Here is a 27,208-nt window from a genome sequence, read left to right on the forward strand (position 1 = left end):
AGGTGACTCATACTTTTCCTTTGGCATTCTTGGAAATAGTACTGAAATCAAGAGCATTTACTGGTAACTTGTATGCCCATGTTAATATTTATTTCATGAACACAATAAGCATGAAATTATTTCTGATAATAAGCAAAATATCCTGGTTTCAAATGACAGCATTTATGCATGAATGTTGTTTGAGTGGTCGAGTTGGGGTTAACACTGTTTGAACAGTTATATCACACAAAGTGTCAGCTTAATATGGGAGAAAAGCCTGAAGTGATGCAGGTATCACACGTTTACAACTTTGATGGAACCCACGAGCACAGGAATGACACTGACAGACCTAGAAACATAATTGGGTTGAACCGGGATTCAAACCCACAATCATAGGTTTCTGGCGTGACCAAAGGACTTAGGTTGGGCCACCTGCCTGTACACTGTATACATGGTATACTGAGTACAAGACAAACAGCCTTTGTTTTATCCCCTAAATGTTGCGCAGAAAGCAGGGTAACAAAACGTACCACCTTCTATCTTCCCAACAGGGGAACGAACCCCTGATGTCCTACTCTCCAGGCAGAAGCTCTATCCACTAGACCATGGAGGCAGTCCTTTTGTGATTGTGATTGTGATAGGAGGTGGGTTACATTAGACCAGGTAGTAAACAGACTGTTATTGCAAAACTTTGAAAATATCTTCTTCTTTTTTAAATCGATTAGGAAATAACATATAAATCAAAATATGGTTAGGCGTATTGAGAATTAAATCATATATCTTAATTTCAAGATGAATCGATAGACCCTCAATTTTATTATTTCATTATTTAAGCCTCTTTGAACAGTACCTAAGTTATATCATAGAATGCACAAGAATGGATTACTGGGTATGGTGCCAACAGGTTGTACTCCCAATTGTTTACTTCTTCTCATATAGACAAGGTGACATGTTCAAATCAAGACAACAAAACCACAAAGGATTGTTGCTCATGACTTGTTAGCAGATTGTTACCATTATTACATCATGTACATGATGTGGAATCTTGTGCTTTCAAGAAAGGAAAGTGTGAAGGTCCTTCAGTTTGTTTCATGTGAGAGTACAGCATAATTTCAATGTCATATTCTTTTAACTTTAATATATGATAAATACCATGATTTCTTGTGAATCATACCATGACACATATCATGATAAACATCATCTATCTGAGTCTTCTTGTTTCCTAGAAGATGGGGCTCAACATCTTTTCCCCAAATAAAATATAAGTTTTTAATTTCTAAAAATAACTTTTTCTTGAAAATCACCCTATGAACAAATCCAAGTCATACTATGGTCCTATACATCTTTACATAATTTCAGCTGTCTATGCATTGTTATATTTAAGGACTTTCAAAATTTGAAATTTTACCATATTTTTAATTTAATCTTTTAATTTTTGTTTTAAATTATACTTGTATGAACAAAAATGAATCCCATTTGTTTCTACACATATCGATGTTACAGATTCCAAGACCGTATGGTCCAATTCTTCACATTATTTCATCAATTCCAAATTCTTTCAAAAATCAAAATATTGCTTTCAATCACATGAACATATCTCAGACCCATGATGATGCAAAACATTATCCAATATGTTCACGTTCATCCCTTCAGCTGGATTGCAGAAGACAAATGTCAACAGCTGGAACAATGACATCCAGTCAGACAGATATTGAGATAACGGACATCAATAAATTAATACTGTTGCAACATGATCATTATTTCGATTTTCATTGAGTCCAATACATACATGATCTACCAACCACATTTTGAATTTCTAAACATAATTTGATTTAATTCTAATTTTCTAAAAAAAATAAGTAAAAATATATATTATAATTTGCCAACCAAACACCCCCTTTAATCATGTTAATGTTTTAAATGTTTAGCTGTATGACATTTGTATGGCCCATAACCCACAACATGAGCGCAGCATAATACTCAACATGTTCAACAAGATTTGCTTCACTCCTGGAAACACTGACTTGGTTTGTGTCCTTAGCTATCAATGCAGTCTACACAGTACTTAAGTAGAGCCAAAACACTGGCATATAATGATAAACAAAAGGCAGTTTCCTTAGCAAATACCTATTGTGTGAAAGTACCCATATTCAGATTTCACAATTGAAACATCGAATTGGGGTTTTATATGTTACATGATGTTAATCAAAAGAAACACATTTCCAGATGTCAGAATATATCAGGCCTATTCAACAATGCTAAACTTCAACACTCCTAAACACTCTCACATTACTGTCAAGTACTAACTCTTCTAACAGTTATACTTGTAGTTCAATTGTCATGATCTGACTAATACTAATATAGAATATATGCAAAATAGCACCTTTATATTGTTCATGGGCATGCCATTATTATCTCATATTTATGAAGATATAAGACTTAATTTGAGTGTAAACTTAGAAAGAAGTAGCGTTTCATAATAAGGTTTGGCAACCTGAAACTAATATCAATTAATCAAATAATCAGATGCCTCACCAAGGGGTATGGTAAAGTTACAAAATCAAATAAAAGTCGTTTATCATTTGACCTTATTTCATTTTAACAAAAACGATTTTGACACATGACAATTCCAACTTTATGACAAGAAACACCTTCGTCTGGCGGAGAATTGATGACAATAGGTTTAATGGCAACAACCATTGGCGATCAAAGAATAATACCTTCATCGATAATCCTAAAAGGAATAAATAATTCAACGAGATCACTCAATCAGCTGTTTCAATTTTCTCGTAGCATCGATATTCTGTCTGAAGAAGAAAATGGCCGACTTTGATCTTCGGGTCCTTTACCGTTTATGTTAGAAGCGATTCTATTGGCTACCTCTCAAGAAAAAACGGTCGGAGGAAAAATATATGTACAAAATCGGGATAAACATCCCTTTGGTCAAATATCTGCTCAAAACGTACAAATTGAAATGCGAAATATAACTTTTAGAATATATTAACCGAATGAAATTACCTCCCTTATCAAATATGGCGACCTCCATAACAGGTGCGTGCTGTCAACAATGTTTATCCAGTGTAAATTAAAATGATTAAGTGGCGTTTTGAATTGATGGATTTTGTTCGTATATTTAGTGTTTAGTATATGGCTAACTAGCCATAATTATCCAACACTGTCAACATAAGCCCTTGCTACAATGTCGAAAACCATTCAAATTGAAACATCCGTGCAACAACATTTCTCAACTGAAATTGAAAATGACCAACTCATTGAAATAGTCGCTGAGAAGAATAGCTGGTTGGGTCTATCACCAGTTCCTCTTTAATAGCGCGTGAACTACTGCTTGTTAATTTACCTCCATGTGTTTTCATTACGCCACAGCAGGTCCGTATTTGTGTAAGGTGGGAGATCTATAATACGGACACCCTTCCCACTCAACATGAAAAAGACACATGCGGTAGAGGTCACGTGACCCATACCGTAAACAAATGGTGTTGTTCCTCTGTCTGAATTCATTTTTGTACCGATTGTGTAGTTAGTGGAGGCAATGCAATTCACAAATGGTACTTAGCTAGTGTTGTATGAAAGATGTTGATTATTAACATATTTTAAAAATTATAGAAGTCTTTGATGGGGCTTCAGAAGTTGGCATAGAACATCATGCAGTGTGTGTTTTTACTGTTCTTTTTGTAACATTCTATAAGACAGGAACCTTTTTATGGATAATAACTGCACATTGTTGGAAACAATGTTAAAACATGACATCTACAGAAAGTGGAAGAAACAATGTGGTGCACTGAAAAGTATCATAATATACTTCAAGGAATCACATTAATAATGAAAGCTCATTCTGCTTCCCTAATATTTATTTAAGAATTGACTTTTACTTTGTTAGAATTCATTGGAGGATGAAATTTATAGAGGGAGCACCATGCTGTATGAACGTTTAAGTTCTTATAAATTTTTATGTCACTATTTTTCACCTCAGGGTAGGTAGCACGAGATCCTTCAAAATATATTTAAAGTGGTACAAGTGACTTCATGTTTGCACTCAAAGTCTCTGGCTTTTTTCAATGTATGCTAAAATGCAGAGTCCAAGATTACAGGATCTAAACGATCAGAAGCAATGCTTCTATATGTATTCATGCTAGGGAGATCCCAGGGTTTTTCCCAGGAATGTGGAAGTACTCGTCAGTGTTGACATAATTTCAAGAATACAGTCTCATGAAAAACATATGAACATCAAATTGTGTTGTGCATATACTTATTAACGACAGTTTCGAGGTCATGACCGACCTATCATCCAATGGAAAAGCTGTATATCGTGTAAACTTCACATTAAGACATTGTATGTCCATATACGGTTAAACCATACATATATATACATATAAATATCACATGCTTCAAGAGTAAGCCTGAGTGCACTGGCACTGAGAATGAAGTCATACTTCACCCCTTTACTTATATATACTGGGGGCTCGGGTGGCCCATTCGTCGTGCAGAGTTGCATCCCTTGGGCTCGCCTGAAACCAATGATTGTTGGTTCAAATCCCGGTTCACCCCGATTATGTTTCTAGGTTTGTCAGCACCATACCTGTGCTCGTGGGTTTCACTGAAGTGATAAACTTCTGAGACCTGCATCACATCGGGCTTTCCTCCCACATTAAGCTGACACGCTGTGATAAAACTGGAATAATGTTAAAAGCGGCATTAAACCCAACTCACTCACTCACTTACATAATAATACTTAATAATTTGTCTCTCAAATGGAAGAAATAATATTTTTTGCCCTTTCATCAAGCTTTGAGTTACAAAATAACTAAAAAAAAGAAGAAAAAAAGTTTGAAGGGTGTGGTATAAATATTATTTGACTAAATTCTACAAACACCAAATTACCTTCCAGACTCTCATGACTATATGGACATGCTTGTTCCCCCAAATGAGGAGGTGCGGTGGGGGGGGGGGGGGGGGGGGGGAAGGCCCGGGTTCTATGCCCGACATGGGTACAATGTGTGAAGCTCATTCACTGGTGTCCCCCGGGAATATTTCTAAAAGCAGCATAAAACAATACTCACTCACTCAAATGAGGGCACTGCAGTGTTGTTTCTGTACATCAGGGTAGTAACTATTTGTGTGTTTCTGTATATCAGGGTAGTAACTATTTGTTGTTTCTGTATATCAGGGTAGTAACTATTTGTTGTTTCTGTATATCAGGGTAGTAACTATTTGTTGTTTCTGTATATAGGGGTAGTAACTATCTTGTTTCTGTATTTCAGGGTAGTAACTGTTTGTGTGTTTCTGTATATCAAGGTAGTAACTATTTGTTGTTTCTGTATATCAGGGTAGTAACTATTTGTTGTTTTTGTATATAGGGGTAGTAACTATCTTGTTTCTGTATATCAGGGTAGTAACTATTTGTGTGTTTCTGTATATCAACATAGTAACTATTTGTTGTTTCTGTATATCAGGGTAGTAACTATTTGTTGTTTTTGTATATAGGGGTAGTAATTATCTTGTTTCTGTATATAAGTGTAGTAACTATTTGTGTGTTTCTGTATATCAAGGTAGTAACTATTTGTTGTTTCTGTATATCAGGGTAGTAACTATTTGTTGTTACTGTAAATAGTCAAAGTAACTACTTGTTACTGTATATTGGGGTAGTTCCAGATTCAGGCTGATTATGATTCTGGTCTGTCAACACCATACCTGAGCTTGTTAGTTTCATAAAAGTGTTTGTCATATCCCTAAACACCTTAACGTCTAGTTATATATATATAAAAGTGTTCTCTTCAATTTCCATTCCTAGCACTAAGACCCGTGCTTCTGGTTCAACTACGATCAGCATTGTTGCAGCGAGCCACTCCCTCACTCGCCGTGACACCGGTCAGATGGAAGGTGACGAAGAGTCAGAAGTTGCGCACGCCTCATGTAGCCAAGGAGAAGGAGAAATGGGTGAAAGCAAAAGCAGTGAGGTCAGTTGAGGTCAGATGAGAGGCTTGCTGCCGGTGGTGGCTTACTGGTATCACAGACAAATCATGACGTGTGTCGATATTGATCATTGTATGTCTGTGCTGCTGTGAAGTTCTCCTTGATTACCCATATGTTATAACTGTAGAATACCTAACAATCATCTACACAAAGTGTTACGAGGCGCTTTCCTGATTGAAACGCAGTGGTTAACTCGGAAATCAGTACTTACAGAAATAACGCAGTGGTTAACTCGGAAATCAGTACTTACAGAACTAACGCAGTGGTTAACTCGGAAATCAGTACTTACCAAACTAACGCAGTGGTTAACTTGAAAATCAGTACTTACAGAACTAACGCAGTGGTTAACTTGAAAATCAGTACTTACAGAACTAACGCAGTGGTTAACTCGGAAATCAGTACTTACAGAATTAACGCAGTGGTTAACTCGGAAATCAGTACTTACCGAACTAACGCAGTGGTTAACTCGGAAATCAGTACTTACCGAACTAACGCAGTGGTTAACTCGGAAATCAGTACTTACAGAATTAACGCAGTGGTTAACCCGGAAATCAGTACTTACAGAACTAACGCAGTGGTTAACTCGGAAATCAGTACTTACCGAACTAACGTGTCAAGTCTGTAAATGTCCACAAAAAATCAATAAATAATCAACACATAAGGCTAAAAAAATAATAGTCTTGGTTCTCAGGCTCCGCCCACATCATTATAAAGTCTGCCGCACATTTCGTTTTTATTTCCATTTTAATTTTTTTTTAAATCCTGATATTTAAAAACAATGCGATCCAATATAGCACACAGTTACTTCCTTTTACATGGTATGCATCTCGTGTTATGGTCATAGGAGTTCTTATGCTTGTGTGTGTAGTAGGGAGGCCCTTTACCATATTGTTGGCACACAACTGTTTATTTGGTTAAATAGTTGTTTGGACAAGCCAAAAAAAAACACACAAAAAAACGCCAACCCGTACTATGTTTTCAAAAGTCATTGCCTGGGAACCAATTTTTTAATATTTTTTCAAGCCTTATGTTGAAACACACAATCACAAAAGACAATACACTGGGTAAAATAAGTGCCAGCAGCAGCAAGTAGCAGGCCCTGCATTATATATCAGTGCACTATCAAATGTCTGGAAACTGTTCTTGAGACTGGAATAGTGTTGTAAGCTGGCAGAAACAACTGGATGCCGTTGTAGAAAACAACCTTTACTCAGGTGGACCTTAGTGACTTAGGTTAAGCTCAAGGTAACCTCGACAAAAAGTTATGCCCGTTGCACAAAACTACATTTGGATAACCTTAACGTTGACAGGATCATCTAGATTGAAAACTCACTAACAAATAACTTCTGAACTCTGAACTGTTGTACTTTACTTCAATGCCTGATTGGTTGGCCTTGATGTTCCTCTCACAAACTAATACGAAATGCAAAAAAGATTTAATCTCAGTCAGTTTACAACGTTGATCACTGATACTTGATTTTTTTTTTTTCATTATCAAAACTAAGGCTTAAAAAAATAAAAGAATTGGTTCTCCGGCAATATTTTTTTTAAATATAGTGTGGGAGGCGGTGTTTTTTTGTGTGTGTTTTTTGGTGGGGGGGTGTTCAAACAAGTATGTAACCAAATAAACAGTTGTGTAACCAGATAAACATTTGTGTACAATCAACCTGGGAATGGGCCTCCTCACATAAATGTATTCCTTGATAAGTAAAATACTGGAAAACAGTATGTGATTACCGTTGGACTTATTTATGGATTTTTTTATATTTAAAAAAATTGGAAATATAAGTAAAACATGCGTCAAACTTTATGATGATGCAGGCAGTGCCAGAGAACCAAGACTATTTTTTTTTTTAGCCTAAGGTAATTGTTTTGAAAAACAATAAGTGATCATGACTTGGATGAACAATTGATTACAGGCTGGAGAAGGAAAAAGACAAGTCTAAGGAGCATCCCAACTGGATGAACAGGAAGCCAGTTGATGATGTGTGGATCAGGGGGCGTTACCCTCCTCAGTGCCACGCCCTAGAGGAATGTGTGCAGCGACATAAAGAATACGCACATCCCAGCATGTTTGATAATATGGATGGACTGCTGTATGCAGACCTGGAGCTGAATATGTCCACAAAAAAGAAGGTTTGTTCCCTGTCTTTGAGGAGTGGTGGGGTGGCCAAGTGGTTCACTCATCATGGCAGAGGCCTGGGTTCAGTTCCCCACATGGGTGCAGTGTGTGAAGCCCTCTTTTAGTCTCTCTGTGATATTGTGGAATATTGCTAAAACCAGCGTAAAACCAACTCACTGTCTTTGTAGCATGGGTGTACGATATGTATTGACAGTTTCCATTTCACATTGCTACCTTGTTTCAGCACAGTCAGAACATAAACTGAACAATTAAAGAAACAATTAATTGTCTATTGTGATCGTTGTAGATTTAAATTTACATAATATTTCTGTATATGTCACAGAGTGATATACATCATTGTTATTTATGAGTTGAAAAAATTCACTATGTTTGGAAAACAAATTCCAGTATGAAGAAAGATTAGTTATGTGTTTGGAACTTTCACATCAATAAGAAAAGTTACAGTTGTTTTAAAGTTGTCCAGCACATCTTCTGTGAGACCAGTAAGCTTGCACATCTCATTGTACCTTTTTAATATGGTCCTATTCCATTTCAGACCAAGTTCATGCGGAATATCAGCTCAACACTGATGTTGCCCCATACTTTTGAAGAAAATGTTGTAAAGAAATGTGCAGTGTTCTGCAAGGTTTGTTACTGTAGTCCTCAGCTATAAATAAGGCATTAGGGACCAACCACCCGATGTTCTGCAAGGTTTGTTACTGTGGTCCTCAGCTATACATAAGGCATTAGGGACCAACCACCCAATGTTCTGCAAGGCTTGTTACTGTAGTCCTCAGCTATACATAAGGCATTAGGGACCAACCACCCGATGTTCTGCAAGGTTTGTTACTGTGGTCCTCAGCTATACATAAGGCATTAGGGACCAACCACCCGATGTTCTGCAAGGTTTGTTACTGTTGTCCTCAGCTATACATAAGACATTAGGGACCAACCACCCGATGTTCTGCAAGGTTTGTTACTGTGGTCCTCAGCTATACATAAGGCATTAGGGACCAACCACCCAATGTTCTGCAAGGCTTGTTACTGTAGTCCTCAGCTATACATAAGGCATTAGGGACCAACCACCCAATGTTCTGCAAGGTTTGTTACTGTAGTCCTCAGCTATACATAAGGCATTAGGGACCAACCACCTGATGTTCTGCAAGGTTTGTTACTGTAGTCCTCAGCTATACATAAGGCATTAGGGACCAACCACCCGATGTTCTGCAAGGCTTGTTACTGTAGTCCTCAGCTATACATAAGGCATTAGGGACCAACCACCCGATGTTCTGGAAGGTTTGTTACTGTAGTCCTCAGCTATACATAAGGCATTAGGGACCAACCACCTGATGTTCTGCAAGGTTTGTTACTGTAGTCCTCAGCTATACATAAGGCATTAGGGACCAACCACCCGATGTTCTGCAAGGTTTGTTACTGTAGTCCTCAGCTATACATAAGACATTAGGGACCAACCACCCGATGTTCTGCAAGGTTTGTTACTGTAGTCCTCAGCTATACATAAGGCATTAGGGACCAACCACCCGATGTTCTGCAAGGTTTGTTACTGTAGTCCTCAGCTATACATAAGGCATTAGGGACCAACCACCCAATGTTCTGCAAGGCTTGTTACTGTAGTCCTCAGCTATACATAAGGCATTAGGGACCAACCACCTGATGTTCTGCAAGGTTTGTTACTGTAGTCCTCAGCTATACATAAGGCATTAGGGACCAACCACCCGATGTTCTGCAAGGTTTGTTACTGTGGTCCTCAGCTATACATAAGGCATTAGGGACCAACCACCCAATGTTCTGCAAGGTTTGTTACTGTAGTCCTCAGCTATACATAAGACATTAGGGACCAACCACCTGATGTTCTGCAAGGTTTGTTACTGTGGTCCTCAGCTATACATAAGGCATTAGGGACCAACCACCTGATGTTCTGCAAGGTTTGTTACTGTAGTCCTCAGCTATACATAAGACATTAGGGACCAACCACCTGATGTTCTGCAAGGTTTGTTACTGTAGTCCTCAGCTATACATAAGACATTAGGGACCAACCACCTGATGTTCTGCAAGGTTTGTTACTGTAGTCCTCAGCTATACATAAGACATTAGGGACCAACCACCCGATGTTCTGCAAGGTTTGTTACTGTAGTCCTCAGCTATACATAAGGCATTAGGGACCAACCACCCGATGTTCTGCAAGGTTTGTTACTGTGGTCCTCAGCTATACATAAGGCATTAGGGACCAACCACCTGATGTTCTGCAAGGTTTGTTACTGTAGTCCTCAGCTATACATAAGGCATTAGGGACCAACCACCCGATGTTCTGCAAGGTTTGTTACTGTAGTCCTCAGCTATACATAAGACATTAGGGACCAACCACCTGATGTTCTGCAAGGTTTGTTACTGTAGTCCTCAGCTATACATAAGGCATTAGGGACCAACCACCTGATGTTCTGCAAGGTTTGTTACTGTAGTCCTCAGCTATACAAAAGGCATTAGGGACCAACCACCTGATGTTCTGCAAGGTTTGTTACTGTGGTCCTCAGCTATACATAAGACATTAGGGACCAACCACCTGATGTTCTGCAAGGTTTGTTACTGTTGTCCTCAGCTATACATAAGACATTAGGGACCAACCACCTGATGTTCTGCAAGGTTTGTTACTGTTGTCCTCAGCTATACATAAGACATTAGGGACCAACCACCTGATGTTCTGCAAGGTTTGTTACTGTGGTCCTCAGCTATACATAAGGCATTAGGGACCAACCACCTGATGTTCTGCAAGGTTTGTTTACTGTAGTCCTCAGCTATACATAAGGCATTAGGGACCAACCACCCGATGTTCTGCAAGGTTTGTTACTGTTGTCCTCAGCTATACATAAGACATTAGGGACCAACCACCCGATGTTCTGCAAGGTTTGTTACTGTAGTCCTCAGCTATACATAAGACATTAGGGACCAACCACCCGATGTTCTGCAAGGTTTGTTACTGTAGTCCTCAGCTATACATAAGGCATTAGGGACCAACCACCCAATGTTCTGCAAGGTTTGTTACTGTAGTCCTCAGCTATACATAAGGCATTAGGGACCAACCACCCGATGTTCTGCAAGGCTTGTTACTGTAGTCCTCAGCTATACATAAGGCATTAGGGACCAACCACCCAATGTTCTGCAAGGTTTGTTACTGTTGTCCTCAGCTATACATAAGGCATTAGGGACCAACCACCCGATGTTCTGCAAGGTTTGTTACTGTTGTCCTCAGCTATACATAAGGCATTAGGGACCAACCACCCAATGTTCTGCAAGGCTTGTTACTGTAGTCCTCAGCTATACATAAGGCATTAGGGACCAACCACCCGATGTTCTGCAAGGTTTGTTACTGTAGTCCTCAGCTATACATAAGGCATTAGGGACCAACCACCTAATGTTCTGCAAGGTTTGTTACTGTTGTCCTCAGCTATACATAAGGCATTAGGGACCAACCACCTAATGTTCTGCAAGGTTTGTTACTGTTGTCCTCAGCTATACATAAGGCATTAGGGACCAACCACCCAATGTTCTGCAAGGTTTGTTACTGTTGTCCTCAGCTATACATAAGGCATTAGGGACCAACCACCCAATGTTCTGCAAGGCTTGTTACTGTAGTCCTCAGCTATACATAAGGCATTAGGGACCAACCACCTAATGTTCTGCAAGGCTTGTTACTGTAGTCCTCAGCTATACATAAGACATTAGGGACCAACCACCTGATGTTCTGCAAGGTTTGTTACTGTAGTCCTCAGCTATACATAAGACATTAGGGACCAACCACCCGATGTTCTGCAAGGTTTGTTACTGTGGTCCTCAGCTATACATAAGGCATTAGGGACCAACCACCCGATGTTCTGCAAGGCTTGTTACTGTAGTCCTCAGCTATACATAAGACATTAGGGACCAACCACCCGATGTTCTGCAAGGTTTGTTACTGTAGTCCTCAGCTATACATAAGGCATTAGGGACCAACCACCCGATGTTCTGCAAGGCTTGTTACTGTAGTCCTCAGCTATACATAAGGCATTAGGGACCAACCACCCGATGTTCTGCAAGGTTTGTTACTGTAGTCCTCAGCTATACATAAGGCATTAGGGACCAACCACCCGATGTTCTGCAAGGTTTGTTACTGTTGTCCTCAGCTATACATAAGGCATTAGGGACCAACCACCCAATGTTCTGCAAGGCTTGTTACTGTAGTCCTCAGCTATACATAAGGCATTAGGGACCAACCACCCGATGTTCTGCAAGGTTTGTTACTGTAGTCCTCAGCTATACATAAGGCATTAGGGACCAACCACCTAATGTTCTGCAAGGTTTGTTACTGTTGTCCTCAGCTATACATAAGGCATTAGGGACCAACCACCTAATGTTCTGCAAGGTTTGTTACTGTTGTCCTCAGCTATACATAAGGCATTAGGGACCAACCACCCAATGTTCTGCAAGGTTTGTTACTGTTGTCCTCAGCTATACATAAGGCATTAGGGACCAACCACCCAATGTTCTGCAAGGCTTGTTACTGTAGTCCTCAGCTATACATAAGGCATTAGGGACCAACCACCTAATGTTCTGCAAGGCTTGTTACTGTAGTCCTCAGCTATACATAAGACATTAGGGACCAACCACCTGATGTTCTGCAAGGTTTGTTACTGTAGTCCTCAGCTATACATAAGACATTAGGGACCAACCACCCGATGTTCTGCAAGGTTTGTTACTGTGGTCCTCAGCTATACATAAGGCATTAGGGACCAACCACCCGATGTTCTGCAAGGCTTGTTACTGTAGTCCTCAGCTATACATAAGACATTAGGGACCAACCACCCGATGTTCTGCAAGGTTTGTTACTGTAGTCCTCAGCTATACATAAGACATTAGGGACCAACCACCCGATGTTCTGCAAGGTTTGTTACTGTAGTCCTCAGCTATACATAAGGCATTAGGGACCAACCACCCGATGTTCTGCAAGGTTTGTTACTGTAGTCCTCAGCTATACATAAGGCATTAGGGACCAACCACCCGATGTTCTGCAAGGTTTGTTACTGTAGTCCTCAGCTATACATAAGGCATTAGGGACCAACCACCTGATGTTCTGCAAGGTTTGTTACTGTAGTCCTCAGCTATACATAAGGCATTAGGGACCAACCACCTGATGTTCTGCAAGGTTTGTTACTGTAGTCCTCAGCTATACATAAGGCATTAGGGACCAACCACCCGATGTTCTGCAAGGTTTGTTACTGTAGTCCTCAGCTATACATAAGGCATTAGGGACCAACCACCTGATGTTCTGCAAGGTTTGTTACTGTAGTCCTCAGCTATACATAAGGCATTAGGGACCAACCACCTAATGTTCTGCAAGGTTTGTTACTGTAGTCCTCAGCTATACATAAGACATTAGGGACCAACCACCTGATGTTCTGCAAGGTTTGTTACTGTAGTCCTCAGCTATACATAAGACATTAGGGACCAACCACCCGATGTTCTGCAAGGTTTGTTACTGTAGTCCTCAGCTATACATAAGACATTAGGGACCAACCACCCGATGTTCTGCAAGGTTTGTTACTGTAGTCCTCAGCTATACATAAGGCATTAGGGACCAACCACCTGATGTTCTGGAAGGTTTGTTACTGTAGTCCTCAGCTATACATAAGACATTAGGGACCAACCACCCGATGTTCTGCAAGGTTTGTTACTGTAGTCCTCAGCTATACATAAGACATTAGGGACCAACCACCTGATGTTCTGCAAGCTTTGTTACTGTGGTCCTCAGCTATACATAAGACATTAGGGACCAACCACCCGATGTTCTGGAAGGTTTGTTACTGTAGTCCTCAGCTATACATAAGGCATTAGGGACCAACCACCCGATGTTCTGCAAGGCTTGTTACTGTAGTCCTCAGCTATACATAAGGCATTAGGGACCAACCACCTGATGTTCTGCAAGGTTTGTTACTGTAGTCCTCAGCTATACATAAGGCATTAGGGACCAACCACCCGATGTTCTGCAAGGTTTGTTACTGTAGTCCTCAGCTATACATAAGACATTAGGGACCAACCACCCGATGTTCTGCAAGCTTTGTTACTGTGGTCCTCAGCTATACATAAGGCATTAGGGACCAACCACCCGATGTTCTGCAAGGCTTGTTACTGTAGTCCTCAGCTATACATAAGACATTAGGGACCAACCACCCGATGTTCTGCAAGGTTTGTTACTGTAGTCCTCAGCTATACATAAGGCATTAGGGACCAACCACCCGATGTTCTGCAAGGTTTGTTACTGTAGTCCTCAGCTATACATAAGGCATTAGGGACCAACCACCTGATGTTCTGCAAGGCTTGTTACTGTAGTCCTCAGCTATACATAAGACATTAGGGACCAACCACCTGATGTTCTGCAAGGTTTGTTACTGTGGTCCTCAGCTATACATAAGGCATTAGGGACCAACCACCCAATGTTCTGCAAGGTTTGTTACTGTAGTCCTCAGCTATACATAAGACATTAGGGACCAACCACCTGATGTTCTGGAAGGTTTGTTACTGTGGTCCTCAGCTATACATAAGGCATTAGGGACCAACCACCCGATGTTCTGCAAGGTTTGTTACTGTAGTCCTCAGCTATACATAAGACATTAGGGACCAACCACCCGATGTTCTGGAAGGTTTGTTACTGTGGTCCTCAGCTATACATAAGACATTAGGGACCAACCACCCGATGTTCTGCAAGGCTTGTTACTGTAGTCCTCAGCTATACATAAGGCATTAGGGACCAACCACCCAATGTTCTGCAAGGTTTGTTACTGTAGTCCTCAGCTATAAATAAGGCATTAGGGACCAACCACCCGATGTTCTGCAAGGTTTGTTACTGTAGTCCTCAGCTATACATAAGACATTAGGGACCAACCACCTGATGTTCTGGAAGGTTTGTTACTGTGGTCCTCAGCTATACATAAGGCATTAGGGACCAACCACCCGATGTTCTGCAAGGTTTGTTACTGTAGTCCTCAGCTATACATAAGACATTAGGGACCAACCACCCGATGTTCTGGAAGGTTTGTTACTGTGGTCCTCAGCTATACATAAGACATTAGGGACCAACCACCCGATGTTCTGCAAGGCTTGTTACTGTAGTCCTCAGCTATACATAAGGCATTAGGGACCAACCACCCAATGTTCTGCAAGGTTTGTTACTGTAGTCCTCAGCTATAAATAAGGCATTAGGGACCAACCACCCGATGTTCTGCAAGGTTTGTTACTGTAGTCCTCAGCTATAAATAAGGCATTAGGGACCAACCACCTGATGTTCTGCAAGGTTTGTTACTGTAGTCCTCAGCTATACATAAGGCATTAGGGACCAACCACCTGATGTTCTGCAAGGTTTGTTACTGTAGTCCTCAGCTATACATAAGGCATTAGGGACCAACCACCTGATGTTCTGCAAGGTTTGTTACTGTAGTCCTCAGCTATACATAAGACATTAGGGACCAACCACCTGATGTTCTGCAAGGTTTGTTACTGTAGTCCTCAGCTATACATAAGACATTAGGGACCAACCACCCGATGTTCTGCAAGGTTTGTTACTGTGGTCCTCAGCTATACATAAGACATTAGGGACCAACCACCCGATGTTCTGCAAGGTTTGTTACTGTGGTCCTCAGCTATACATAAGGCATTAGGGACCAACCACCTGATGTTCTGCAAGGTTTGTTACTGTGGTCCTCAGCTATACATAAGGCATTAGGGACCAACCACCCGATGTTCTGCAAGGTTTGTTACTGTAGTCCTCAGCTATACATAAGACATTAGGGACCAACCACCTGATGTTCTGCAAGGTTTGTTACTGTAGTCCTCAGCTATACATAAGGCATTAGGGACCAACCACCCGATGTTCTGGAAGGTTTGTTACTGTGGTCCTCAGCTATACATAAGACATTAGGGACCAACCACCCGATGTTCTGGAAGGTTTGTTACTGTAGTCCTCAGCTATACATAAGGCATTAGGGACCAACCACCCGATGTTCTGGAAGGTTTGTTACTGTAGTCCTCAGCTATACATAAGGCATTAGGGACCAACCACCCGATGTTCTGCAAGGCTTGTTACTGTAGTCCTCAGCTATACATAAGACATTAGGGACCAACCACCCGATGTTCTGCAAGGCTTGTTACTGTAGTCCTCAGCTATACATAAGACATTAGGGACCAACCACCCGATGTTCTGGAAGGTTTGTTACTGTAGTCCTCAGCTATACATAAGACATTAGGGACCAACCACCTAATGTTCTGCAAGGCTTGTTACTGTAGTCCTCAGCTATACATAAGGCATTAGGGACCAACCACCCGATGTTCTGCAAGGTTTGTTACTGTAGTCCTCAGCTATACATAAGACATTAGGGACCAACCTACCGATGTTCTGCAAGGTTTGTTACTGTAGTCCTCAGCTATACATAAGGCATTAGGGACCAACCACCTGATGTTCTGCAAGGCTTGTTACTGTAGTCCTCAGCTATACATAAGACATTAGGGACCAACCACCTGATGTTCTGCAAGGTTTGTTACTGTAGTCCTCAGCTATACATAAGACATTAGGGACCAACCTACCGATGTTCTGCAAGGTTTGTTACTGTAGTCCTCAGCTATACATAAGGCATTAGGGACCAACCACCCAATGTTCTGCAAGGCTTGTTACTGTAGTCCTCAGCTATACATAAGGCATTAGGGACCAACCACCTAATGTTCTGCAAGGTTTGTTACTGTAGTCCTCAGCTATACATAAGGCATTAGGGACCAACCACCCGATGTTCTGCAAGGTTTGTTACTGTAGTCCTCAGCTATACATAAGACATTAGGGACCAACCACCCGATGTTCTGCAAGGTTTGTTACTGTAGTCCTCAGCTATACATAAGGCATTAGGGACCAACCACCCGATGTTCTGCAAGGCTTGTTACTGTAGTCCTCAGCTATACATAAGGCATTAGGGACCAACCACCCGATGTTCTGCAAGGCTTGTTACTGTAGTCCTCAGCTATACATAAGGCATTAGGGACCAACCACCCGATGTTCTGCAAGGTTTGTTACTGTAGTCCTCAGCTATACATAAGGCATTAGGGACCAACCACCTGATGTTCTGCAAGGTTTGTTACTGTAGTCCTCAGCTATACATAAGGCATTAGGGACCAACCACCTGATGTTCTGCAAGGTTTGTTACTGTAGTCCTCAGCTATACATAAGGCATTAGGGACCAACCACCTGATGTTCTGCAAGGTTTGTTACTGTAGTCCTCAGCTATACATAAGACATTAGGGACCAACCACCCGATGTTCTGCAAGGGTTGTTACTGTAGTCCTCAGCTATACATAAGACATTAGGGACCAACCACCTGATGTTCTGCAAGGTTTGTTACTGTGGTCCTCAGCTATACATAAGACATTAGGGACCAACCACCTGATGTTCTGCAAGGTTTGTTACTGTAGTCCTCAGCTATACATAAGGCATTAGGGACCAACCACCTGATGTTCTGCAAGGTTTGTTACTGTAGTCCTCAGCTATACATAAGGCATTAGGGACCAACCACCCAATGTTCTGCAAGGTTTGTTACTGTGGTCCTCAGCTATACATAAGACATTAGGGACCAACCACCCGATGTTCTGCAAGGCTTGTTACTGTAGTCCTCAGCTATACATAAGGCATTAGGGACCAACCACCTGATGTTCTGCAAGGCTTGTTACTGTAGTCCTCAGCTATACATAAGGCATTAGGGACCAACCACCTGATGTTCTGCAAGGCTTGTTACTGTAGTCCTCAGCTATACATAAGGCATTAGGGACCAACCACCCGATGTTCTGCAAGGTTTGTTACTGTAGTCCTCAGCTATACATAAGACATTAGGGACCAACCACCCGATGTTCTGCAAGGTTTGTTACTGTGGTCCTCAGCTATACATAAGGCATTAGGGACCAACCACCTGATGTTCTGCAAGCTTTGTTACTGTGGTCCTCAGCTATACATAAGACATTAGGGACCAACCACCCAATGTTCTGCAAGGTTTGTTACTGTGGTCCTCAGCTATACATAAGGCATTAGGGACCAACCACCTGATGTTCTGCAAGGCTTGTTACTGTAGTCCTCAGCTATACATAAGACATTAGGGACCAACCACCTGATGTTCTGCAAGGCTTGTTACTGTAGTCCTCAGCTATACATAAGGCATTAGGGACCAACCACCCGATGTTCTGGAAGGTTTGTTACTGTAGTCCTCAGCTATACATAAGACATTAGGGACCAACCACCTGATGTTCTGCAAGGTTTGTTACTGTGGTCCTCAGCTATACATAAGGCATTAGGGACCAACCACCCGATGTTCTGCAAGGTTTGTTACTGTAGTCCTCAGCTATACATAAGACATTAGGGACCAACCACCTGATGTTCTGCAAGGTTTGTTACTGTAGTCCTCAGCTATACATAAGGCATTAGGGACCAACCACCTGATGTTCTGCAAGGTTTGTTACTGTAGTCCTCAGCTATACATAAGGCATTAGGGACCAACCACCTGATGTTCTGCAAGGTTTGTTACTGTAGTCCTCAGCTATACATAAGGCATTAGGGACCAACCACCCAATGTTCTGGAAGGTTTGTTACTGTAGTCCTCAGCTATACATAAGGCATTAGGGACCAACCACCTGATGTTCTGGAAGGTTTGTTACTGTAGTCCTCAGCTATACATAAGGCATTAGGGACCAACCACCTGATGTTCTGGAAGGGGGTTGGGGAGGGTAATTTGTTACAGAAAATATATTTGCTTTATGTTTTACAAAAAGAGAAATTGTTCGCTGCATATCCTGTATGTTCTGAAAACAAAAAATATATTGAGTTGGCTCCTCCTCTGAGAAAAGATTTTTTGAACCTGTCTTAAATAAATCCCAGACTGACAATATGTAAAGACTGTGCATCAACTTGTATCTAAGAAGGAGCAGAAGGGTGTGCATTCTCATGTAGATTGCGAGTATTGCAGTTTCATGAATAATAGAGTTAGAGACAGGCATTCCTGTAATTGATATTAGGATGAACAATCCACGCTATCGAGGTATGATGACATTCAGCCAAGTCACCAAGTCTGACCACATGATCTATTAACTCACCTCTTTGAACCAGCCTAGGTTGCTGGAGACTTATTCTAACCAGTGGTCCAGATTTGATAATTTAGAGGTTGCTGTCTTGCTTGTCGTAAGAGGCGACTAACAGGATTGGATGGTCAGGCTCGCTGACTTGGTTGATTCATGTCATTGTATCCCAATTGCGTAGATCGATGCTCATGATATCCACCACTGGATTTTCTGGCCCAGACTCGATGATTTACAGACCGCCGTCATATAGCTGGAATATTGCTGAGTGCAGCATTAAACAACAAATAAACAAACAAATCTTGGTGTCTCCTTGTGTAATATGACTGGAGTATTGCTATTATGATACTCATGATAAACAGTTTAAGTCCATTTTATGTGTTGATAGGAAGATAGTTTATGTGAATAGTGTTTGTTTCTAATGACGACAAGAGTGACCTGACTCTATGCTCCTATGTGTTAGCATATGGTGTTTGTCCACAGACGAGTGAAGACCAACAGAAGGCACGGGACCTTGGTGCTCTCTATGTCGGAGATGCAGATCTCATCAAGCAGGTGAGACTTAGTCCTACACCGCAGTGATAAAAAACAATGGGAGTCATGGCACTCATAGCAGTGGCGATCTGGGTCCCATCCCACAGAGCTTTCACACAGTTGTAAGGATGTTTAAAACTTTGAGAGCAGCAATCTGGACACTGGATACCATCAACAATGTGATTGTAGCTGTGACTGTTGTAATTCTCCACTGCTGTAGCGCTATGATCACTTTGTTTCTACTCGGGGACTAATGAAGCTGAAACTTCACATATCCTAAGAGGTTCAAATCTGTATTTCAACATGGCTGCAACGGCAACCATATTGAAAAAGCTTTTTATGGCTGAACACTATTATTGTTCAAAATGTAATTTGGTACATGTGTAGTAATTATTTGGGCTCAACATATATGTTCTTTTATTTTGGCAATATTTTAGATTTTGACTTTGATTTTACCTTTGAACATCAACCATTCTGAAAGCTGAAACGTCTTATCACCATGACACAAAATGTTCAAAATATGATGAAATTTGGTGTGTGTGTGGTTTGTAGTTCAACACATGTTTCCGATTTTTGTGTGCAATGTTTTGAATTTTGACCTTGATTTGACATTTCCACTTTTACCAGGCTCCTAAATTCTGTCAATATGCATTTTTGTTGCACTGTAAATATTCTCTGCACAAAACCACTTGACCACTGAAGCTGAAATTTCACATGCTTGTTCTCACCAGTGATGAGACCTGAATTTGTGAGGTTCGAATCATATTTTTAGTATATCTTTTGAAAGCAACTTTTGTTTCCTGTTGACTTCATTTCAAGGTGAACTAAAGTGTCGTGGTACCATTTTTATATTTTCCCAATCCAATTACATTCATGCAATACAAGTTACTTTCACTTCAGTAATATGTCTTGACTTATCAGTGTCTGCTGTTGATCATTCTGAGTTATCTCCCCTTAGATTGTTGATGGGATAATTGACAAAAGTGAGTTTGACTTCGCCCTTGCTACGCCGGACATAATGGTGGAAATGCTGGCCCTACGAGGAATACTGAAGGACATGTTTCCACGCAAAAGCAGAGGTTTGTATCCTACTTTTGATCTTCAGATGAAACAGCTCTGTGGTGTAGTGGAAGAGCTTCCATCCAGATCCTCAGACTCTCAGCATTAAGGGGCTAAAACAAGGACTGGTCGGCTCAGTCAGTATAATGTGTCTGAGTGGGGTTGTCATGCTCTCACTCAGGAAATACCAGATTTAGACACTTGTGTCGTAAACATAGTATGACATGAACACTTATATAATATCCTCTATATATTACCCATAGTCGTGTTGGCAGATATTTGAAGATAAATGTTAACCATCGTATTATTGCCTTGGTTCTCACAATATCTCAGTGTCTTTCCCTATTTCTTGTCCCTGGGTAATATAGGTTGTGTGTTTTCCGTCCACAGGCAACATGAGTTCCAGCGTGGAGGAGATGATGACTCTGTTCCAACAAGGCGTCACCTACACGTCCTCCAAACACTCCGATGCTGTGGGGAAGTTGCAAGTACCCCTGGGAACTGTGAGTAGTTTCTCTGCTCATTCATTGGCCATTGGCCGACATGTTGTTAATGCTATGTAAACTCACCATGTCCTGTTTATGAAGCTGAAAGTGGGAGTGATTGAGTGAATGAGTGAGTGAGTGAGTATGTTTTTACGCCACTTTTAGCAATATTCCAGCAATATCACGTCAGGGGACACCAGACCCATGTGGGGAATCGAACCCAGGTTTTCAGCGTTAAGGAGTATATCCTCTGTATCCCTGTGTGTCATAAAGAGTGACTAGTAGTTGTCCCTGTGGCATTGCAGCCTGATAGGACCGCGTCTGTGGTGTAGTGGATGGAGTGTTTGCCTCGAAGGCAGAAAATCGATACAATCCCTAGCCGTGTCATACCAAAAAATGTTACAAGATGCTACTTGTTGTTACCCTGCCTGGCACTCGGCATTAACAGATAAAACAAGGACCGGTTGGCTTGGAGTCAGTATACTGTGTCTGAGTAGGGTATTCATGGTAATCTATGCCATGGTATCTTAGTGGGCTAGCACTGTAAAGCCGGCATTAGTCCGGACTAGTAAAATCAGCCACGCACACACACGTGCCTGCACATCACTATACAAGTGCAATACTGTTGAACGTTTGTTGTGAAGCCTGGTTCTTACATTTTCGCAATCTCCACTGAAGCAGCAATGCCTGAAGGTCTCTTGAACATGTGGACAGAATTCCCATCCAATTTACAACCACAGCAGCCATTTTTAAAATGTCATTCCTGTCGGCAATCATTGACATTTGTTATGCAGTGTGTGTGCTACATGTATGTCCCAAGAACACATTTTATGTTGGACTGTGTATTTGACACAGCTTCAACCTTTGACCTTCATGTACAGCTGTGCCTGCCTTTGGTTCCATGTCTGTCATATTGAGTGAGTGAATATTGCTTAACGCCGCATCAGCAATTTTGCAGCTATTCGCGGCGATCTGTCATATTGAACATGTAAGACTGTCCCTCTATGTGCAATTTAGTTATCATACTGTAAGAATGGGTGTTATGTGGACACCTAGGTTATTCTTTTGCTTATACTTTTCTTTCCTTTCTTTGTAAGTCCTTTTTCAGAGCCAATATAATATTCCAGAAAAATTCAGCTTCAGACCTTTGCTGCTCTATTTTCTTATCGTTTGCATTCTGAAATGCATTTTGGTTTCTTTTATTACATACAAAAGTTAATCTATCAGTGTAATTGGTACACTGGTGAATAGTGATTTCAGCATGATTTTCAGCTTTTCATTCCCTGGACGGGCACAGGTGGTCAGACTCACGGAATCTGGTTGATGCATGATGACAGTCATGATGTCAATCACTGGATTGTCTGGTCCAGATTTGATTATTAAGAAGTCATATAGCTTGATTATTGATGAATGACGCGTTAAACAACAAACAAAATCTGTTTCTGATCCAATATAATATTCCAGAAAAAATCTTATTCTTTTTTTGTTTCTGAAGGTATATTGGGATTAATTTATTTAATTCAAACGGTGTAGTTGATACTCGGTTGAATGATGGTTTGCTTCATTCCTCGTGTGATGTGTTCCAGCTGAACATGACCACTGAACAGTTGGAGGAGAACTTTTCAGCATATATGGAGTCAATCAAGAAACAGAAGGCACCCAAACTAGGTGAGTTATGTATCTCTTAGCCTCTAGAGTTTCTATATTGAAGTGAGTTGTCTATGAAACCACCCAGAAGAGTAATTCTGTTATCATGGCATGTCGTTGAATGTGAGAGGAGAGCAGACTGTAGACATTTACACTTCTTTCAAATATTTGAAATACTCTAAACAAAATATTTTGGAGTTATGCAAGTGAGAAGTGCATTCATCATGTTTTCAAAGGACAAGGTTTGCTTTCCAAAATATATACAGTAAACTATGTTTATAACAAACATGCTTATAACAAACTTATAGATATAACAAACAGTTGTTTTTTCCCCAGACCATTTGCTATATATATGCTTATAATGAACTACTGTTATTAAACTACAATTAGTGGTCCCTTTGAGTTTGTTATAACCATAGTTCAGATGTAAATGATGTCCCATGTCTTGTTGAAATTATCCAAAAAGCTTTTTAGCAATTAACTGTCCTTACTTTGTATCACTATAGCTTTAATTCATGGGGTCATTTTGAAAAAAAGAAATTTTTTCTTTTTTCTGTAATCTTTCATTCCCAGACCATGACGACAAAATAGTTGAAAATGTTTTACAAAATTTTGCATTGCTATTTGGTAGACAAGTGAGATAACATTGATTGTTGTACTACTGCCTAGATCATGACATGGCATTAAAATCCAAATGATTAGTTAAAATCCTTACTTTTGCTGAAAAAGGTAGAAATGTGTGAATTTTAAATGAAACTGGCACATCAGATATCAGTGTGTGGACAGTAGGCTGAATCCTGTCGATGTATGAGGCAATATTAACATGTTGGAGCGTCATTTCAGGTCAGTTTGTGAGCCAGGCTGTGTTGATAGCCCCGCCATCACCGGAGCGCTTTCATGTGGAGCTGGAGAAGTACATGGCCGACACCAGCAAACAGAAGTCAGCCATGGCTGATGAAGATGAGGAGGAGGAGGAGGAGGAGAGTGAAGCAAGGAACTGAGTATCTAGTCAGTGTGCTTAGTGAACTGGAACAGACTTCTCTTGTATAGGTGTGTGATAGTGTGAGAGAGGCAAGGAGAAACACACGGAGCTGTGAATGGTATTCAATGTATTCCGATTGTTCACCAATGGCAAGGTGAACTGGAAGGACCGTGGTGGTGGACATAAAGACAGGCAACGATGACAGATACAATACACCTCAATCGTATGTTCATATGAGACTACAGCATGTGATATTATAGTCCAGCTGTCATGTACGACCCATAAATCAATAAAACTTGCATCTCCTCGCCCAGTTTCAGTGTTATATCACTGGGCACAAACTTGTTGCCAGAATCTCAGCCAAAATTGGCAGCGGGTATTTGTTACTGTCTACAGCATGTTAACATGTACCTTACCATCAGAAACCTTGAGGAGGAATAACAAGGCTGACTTGGTTCTGCTTCAGTGTATGTAATGTGTCCCAGTGTGTCCCAATATGCTTCACTATTCCAGGACTGTGGGTAGACATGAGAATTCCCTGTGGAATTCCAGGTTGGAATAGATCCCCAACAACCATTGGTTAGTTGGTTGTTTAACGTCGCACTCAGTAATATGCCAGCTATATGACGGCAGTCTGTAAATAATCGAGTCTGGACCAGACAATCAAGCAACCAATGCCGGTCACAAGAGGTGACCAAATTGATTGGTTGGTCAGGCCTGAACCCCCTCTTTGCAAGACAAGGTAAAACCCTGCCTTATAATCATGAAAACAAGTGGCTGATGGAGGGCTGCCCACACAGTTGAAAATCTCTCAATTCTGAAATGTGCATATTCCACCACTCCACCTCAGTCGTGTGCGGACTTGAACACAAGCCAATAATATTGTAAAAAGGAAACACATATTAACACATGTATACAAATATTTATTCAGATGTAAAAATCAAAGATGGCAACTATTACAATGTTTTCACACAGGATTCAGGAGATGGCTACAAACATCCGCATAATGAAACCCACTGCAAGGTGAACTATACTGTCAGTTTTGTGCATCAAATATATAGTTTGTTTTCAGGAACAAAAACTAAAAATATAGTGATGGATTTACTATATTAAAGCTAATTTTGAGGTCACGATTGTCGCATCTTATGGAATCTCTTGGAATGAATATTTTGTATTTAATCCAGAAGATTAAATTGAGGTCTGTGTCTTCCCTGCAGAATGTTGAGGGGTTGTCATTCATATAGACACTCAAATAACTGTTACCATGGTTACAGTGACAGCAATGGTAAGTTAGATGTTACAGATTAGTATATATGTTTTACTTACCAATCAGAAGAAGTTAAAGAACAACGATTTTTTTTCATATGTCATACTAGGGGTGAAACAATGCGACGATACCATACACGATACGTTCTTCCCTGTATTGATACAAAAAGATACATTTGCTAAAATAACCTACCCAATACACTTTTAATGACTCCCAGCATTTTTGTCAGTCAAATATCGCAAATTGTATTGCCTTTCAAGTTCACTCAAAAACATATTTGAACCGGCTCTGAAATATTTATTAACAAGAGGTTTCCACGTGATAAGATGTATGGATGCGTATCGCGATACATATCGTATCGTGACCTTGCTGTATCATGAACCCAGTCATACCATGACAGATTAACAATAGTTAAATGAAAAACAGAAGGCTTCATCTTGTTTTGAGTAGAAGACATCAATCAGTTGGCAGTTCTAACTTCTATATCCAATATATATGTTCATCAAATAAATAATAAACAGATTATGGCAGATATTTCCTTTATGTTTACATTCTAATTTCTCAAACATATGCAACAGAAGGTTTCAAGATCACAGGGGTGTGGACTGCACAAGTAAGAAGCACTCAAAAACATGAGATTCCTCTACCATTATTGGGTGAGAGAAGAGTATTCCTTTTCATGTCAGTATAAATTCACAGGAATAAATTCTTAGCACTTGTATTACTATCCAAACATAACATTGAATAAATATATCTAACAATATAACGGTAACTGACAGACTATCATAACTAGGAAAATAGGATAAAAGCAGAAGAATCTAATGTAATTATTTTTGGTCACAATAAGTACATGGATACAATGATATCATGGTGATCTTCATCATCAAACATACAGACCATCTATCATGTCAGCAAGTAATAAAATATAATTGTAAGTAAACTATACGACTCTGAAATCAGTGGACTGATGTCAATAATGACACATTTGTGCTGATGAAGATGCTACGTCTAGAAAGGAAGATCAGGAGGGGCTGCACACCAGGGCTATAACTATTCACCTTCAGCATCAGGGCTGTGCCATACGTCTTGCAAGATGAACACATGTATCTTAATCATCAAAACAAACTGATACTGGTACTTGTTTATGAAAGGTGTTTCCATGGTAATGCCACTTACTGAGACTATACTCAAGAATGTCAAGCGTTTATAATGTCATAGTTATCAATTTACTTAAATATTTTGTAAACATCTCTGGTCTGCCAATGTTGGAGAATTACAACTCACTAACCTAACCTGGTGTTTTTGTGTTAGTATCAGTTGGCACGTGTGTCTGATGAATCTTATTGCAGCAACGTGAAGTGTTACAGCCCGGTTTCATATCATAATGATAATATCCAAGGAGTATTTCAATATCAACTTCCGCGTGAACATCATACAGCACAGACAGCCTCCACCCTCATGCTCAATTACAACCCAAAGTACTACAAATCATAGTAAAACTACCGGAATACCTGGTAACTAAACGAGTTTATATTACTTCCAATAATATAGATACCACAAACTGCCTTCAAAAACATCTTTTCTCATCAGTGGCACTAGTTGGATGCTGTCTCAGGGGTTAAAAAATACATTAGTCATGAATTAACAGCTAATGTAAATATCCAACATAACAGATACTGATATTCAGTTGCTTTCATAACCATGTCACTAAAGTACACACGGAAATGGAAAAAAACTGTTTTTTCGATCTCAGATTTTAAATAAATGCAGTTAATATACAAAATATATAAATATTCAAACAACTCAATTAGTACTAATTGGGCCATGGCACAAATACAGCATATCAAAGGTTTTTAAGTCTTTTTACACGTAAAAGTGCGTAAAAATATGAACAAAACAGACTATTGTGAAACTGAGCATAACCAGGTTAGTAGATCAAGGTGAATGTCCATGACATATGACACCTTGACGACAGGTGAAAACAGGTGCTTGAA

At 40.3% G+C, this 27,208-nt stretch overlaps 1 protein-coding gene across 2 annotated transcripts; it reads left to right on the forward strand.

Moving 5' to 3' along the window:
• Positions 1-2,894: 2,894 nt before the first annotated feature.
• On the forward strand, positions 2,895-26,933 carry LOC124142344 (50S ribosomal protein L1-like). Of its 2 annotated transcripts, none has more exons than XM_048392725.1 (9): positions 2,895-3,030; positions 5,789-5,954; positions 7,890-8,106; positions 8,649-8,738; positions 19,724-19,795; positions 20,733-20,853; positions 21,224-21,336; positions 22,905-22,986; positions 23,809-26,933. In XM_048392725.1, the coding sequence occupies exons 1-9, from the start codon at positions 2,988-2,990 to the stop codon at positions 23,964-23,966; spliced, it is 1,062 nt and encodes a 353-aa protein (XP_048248682.1). In that variant the 5' UTR covers positions 2,895-2,987; the 3' UTR covers positions 23,967-26,933. The 2 variants fall into 2 exon arrangements, with proteins under 2 accessions (XP_048248682.1, XP_048248683.1); XM_048392726.1 differs by lacking the exon at positions 2,895-3,030 and adding an exon at positions 3,515-3,545.
• The last annotated feature ends 275 nt before the right edge of the window (positions 26,934-27,208 follow it).

Source organism: Haliotis rufescens, unplaced genomic scaffold, assembly GCF_023055435.1.
Source record: "Haliotis rufescens isolate VD_foot unplaced genomic scaffold, xgHalRufe1.0.p SCAF_11, whole genome shotgun sequence".
Taxonomy (NCBI): domain Eukaryota; kingdom Metazoa; phylum Mollusca; class Gastropoda; order Lepetellida; family Haliotidae; genus Haliotis; species Haliotis rufescens.

Bases quoted from the DNA above. Each gene is read 5' to 3' on its own strand.
- LOC124142344 (XM_048392725.1), top strand. From the start codon at position 2,988: ATGAAATTACCTCCCTTATCAAATATGGCGACCTCCATAACAG. The intron at 21,337-22,904 runs GTGAGTAGTTTC...GATGTGTTCCAG, and splicing joins TGCAAGTACCCCTGGGAACT to CTGAACATGACCACTGAACA. The intron at 22,987-23,808 runs GTGAGTTATGTA...GCGTCATTTCAG, and splicing joins ACAGAAGGCACCCAAACTAG to GTCAGTTTGTGAGCCAGGCT.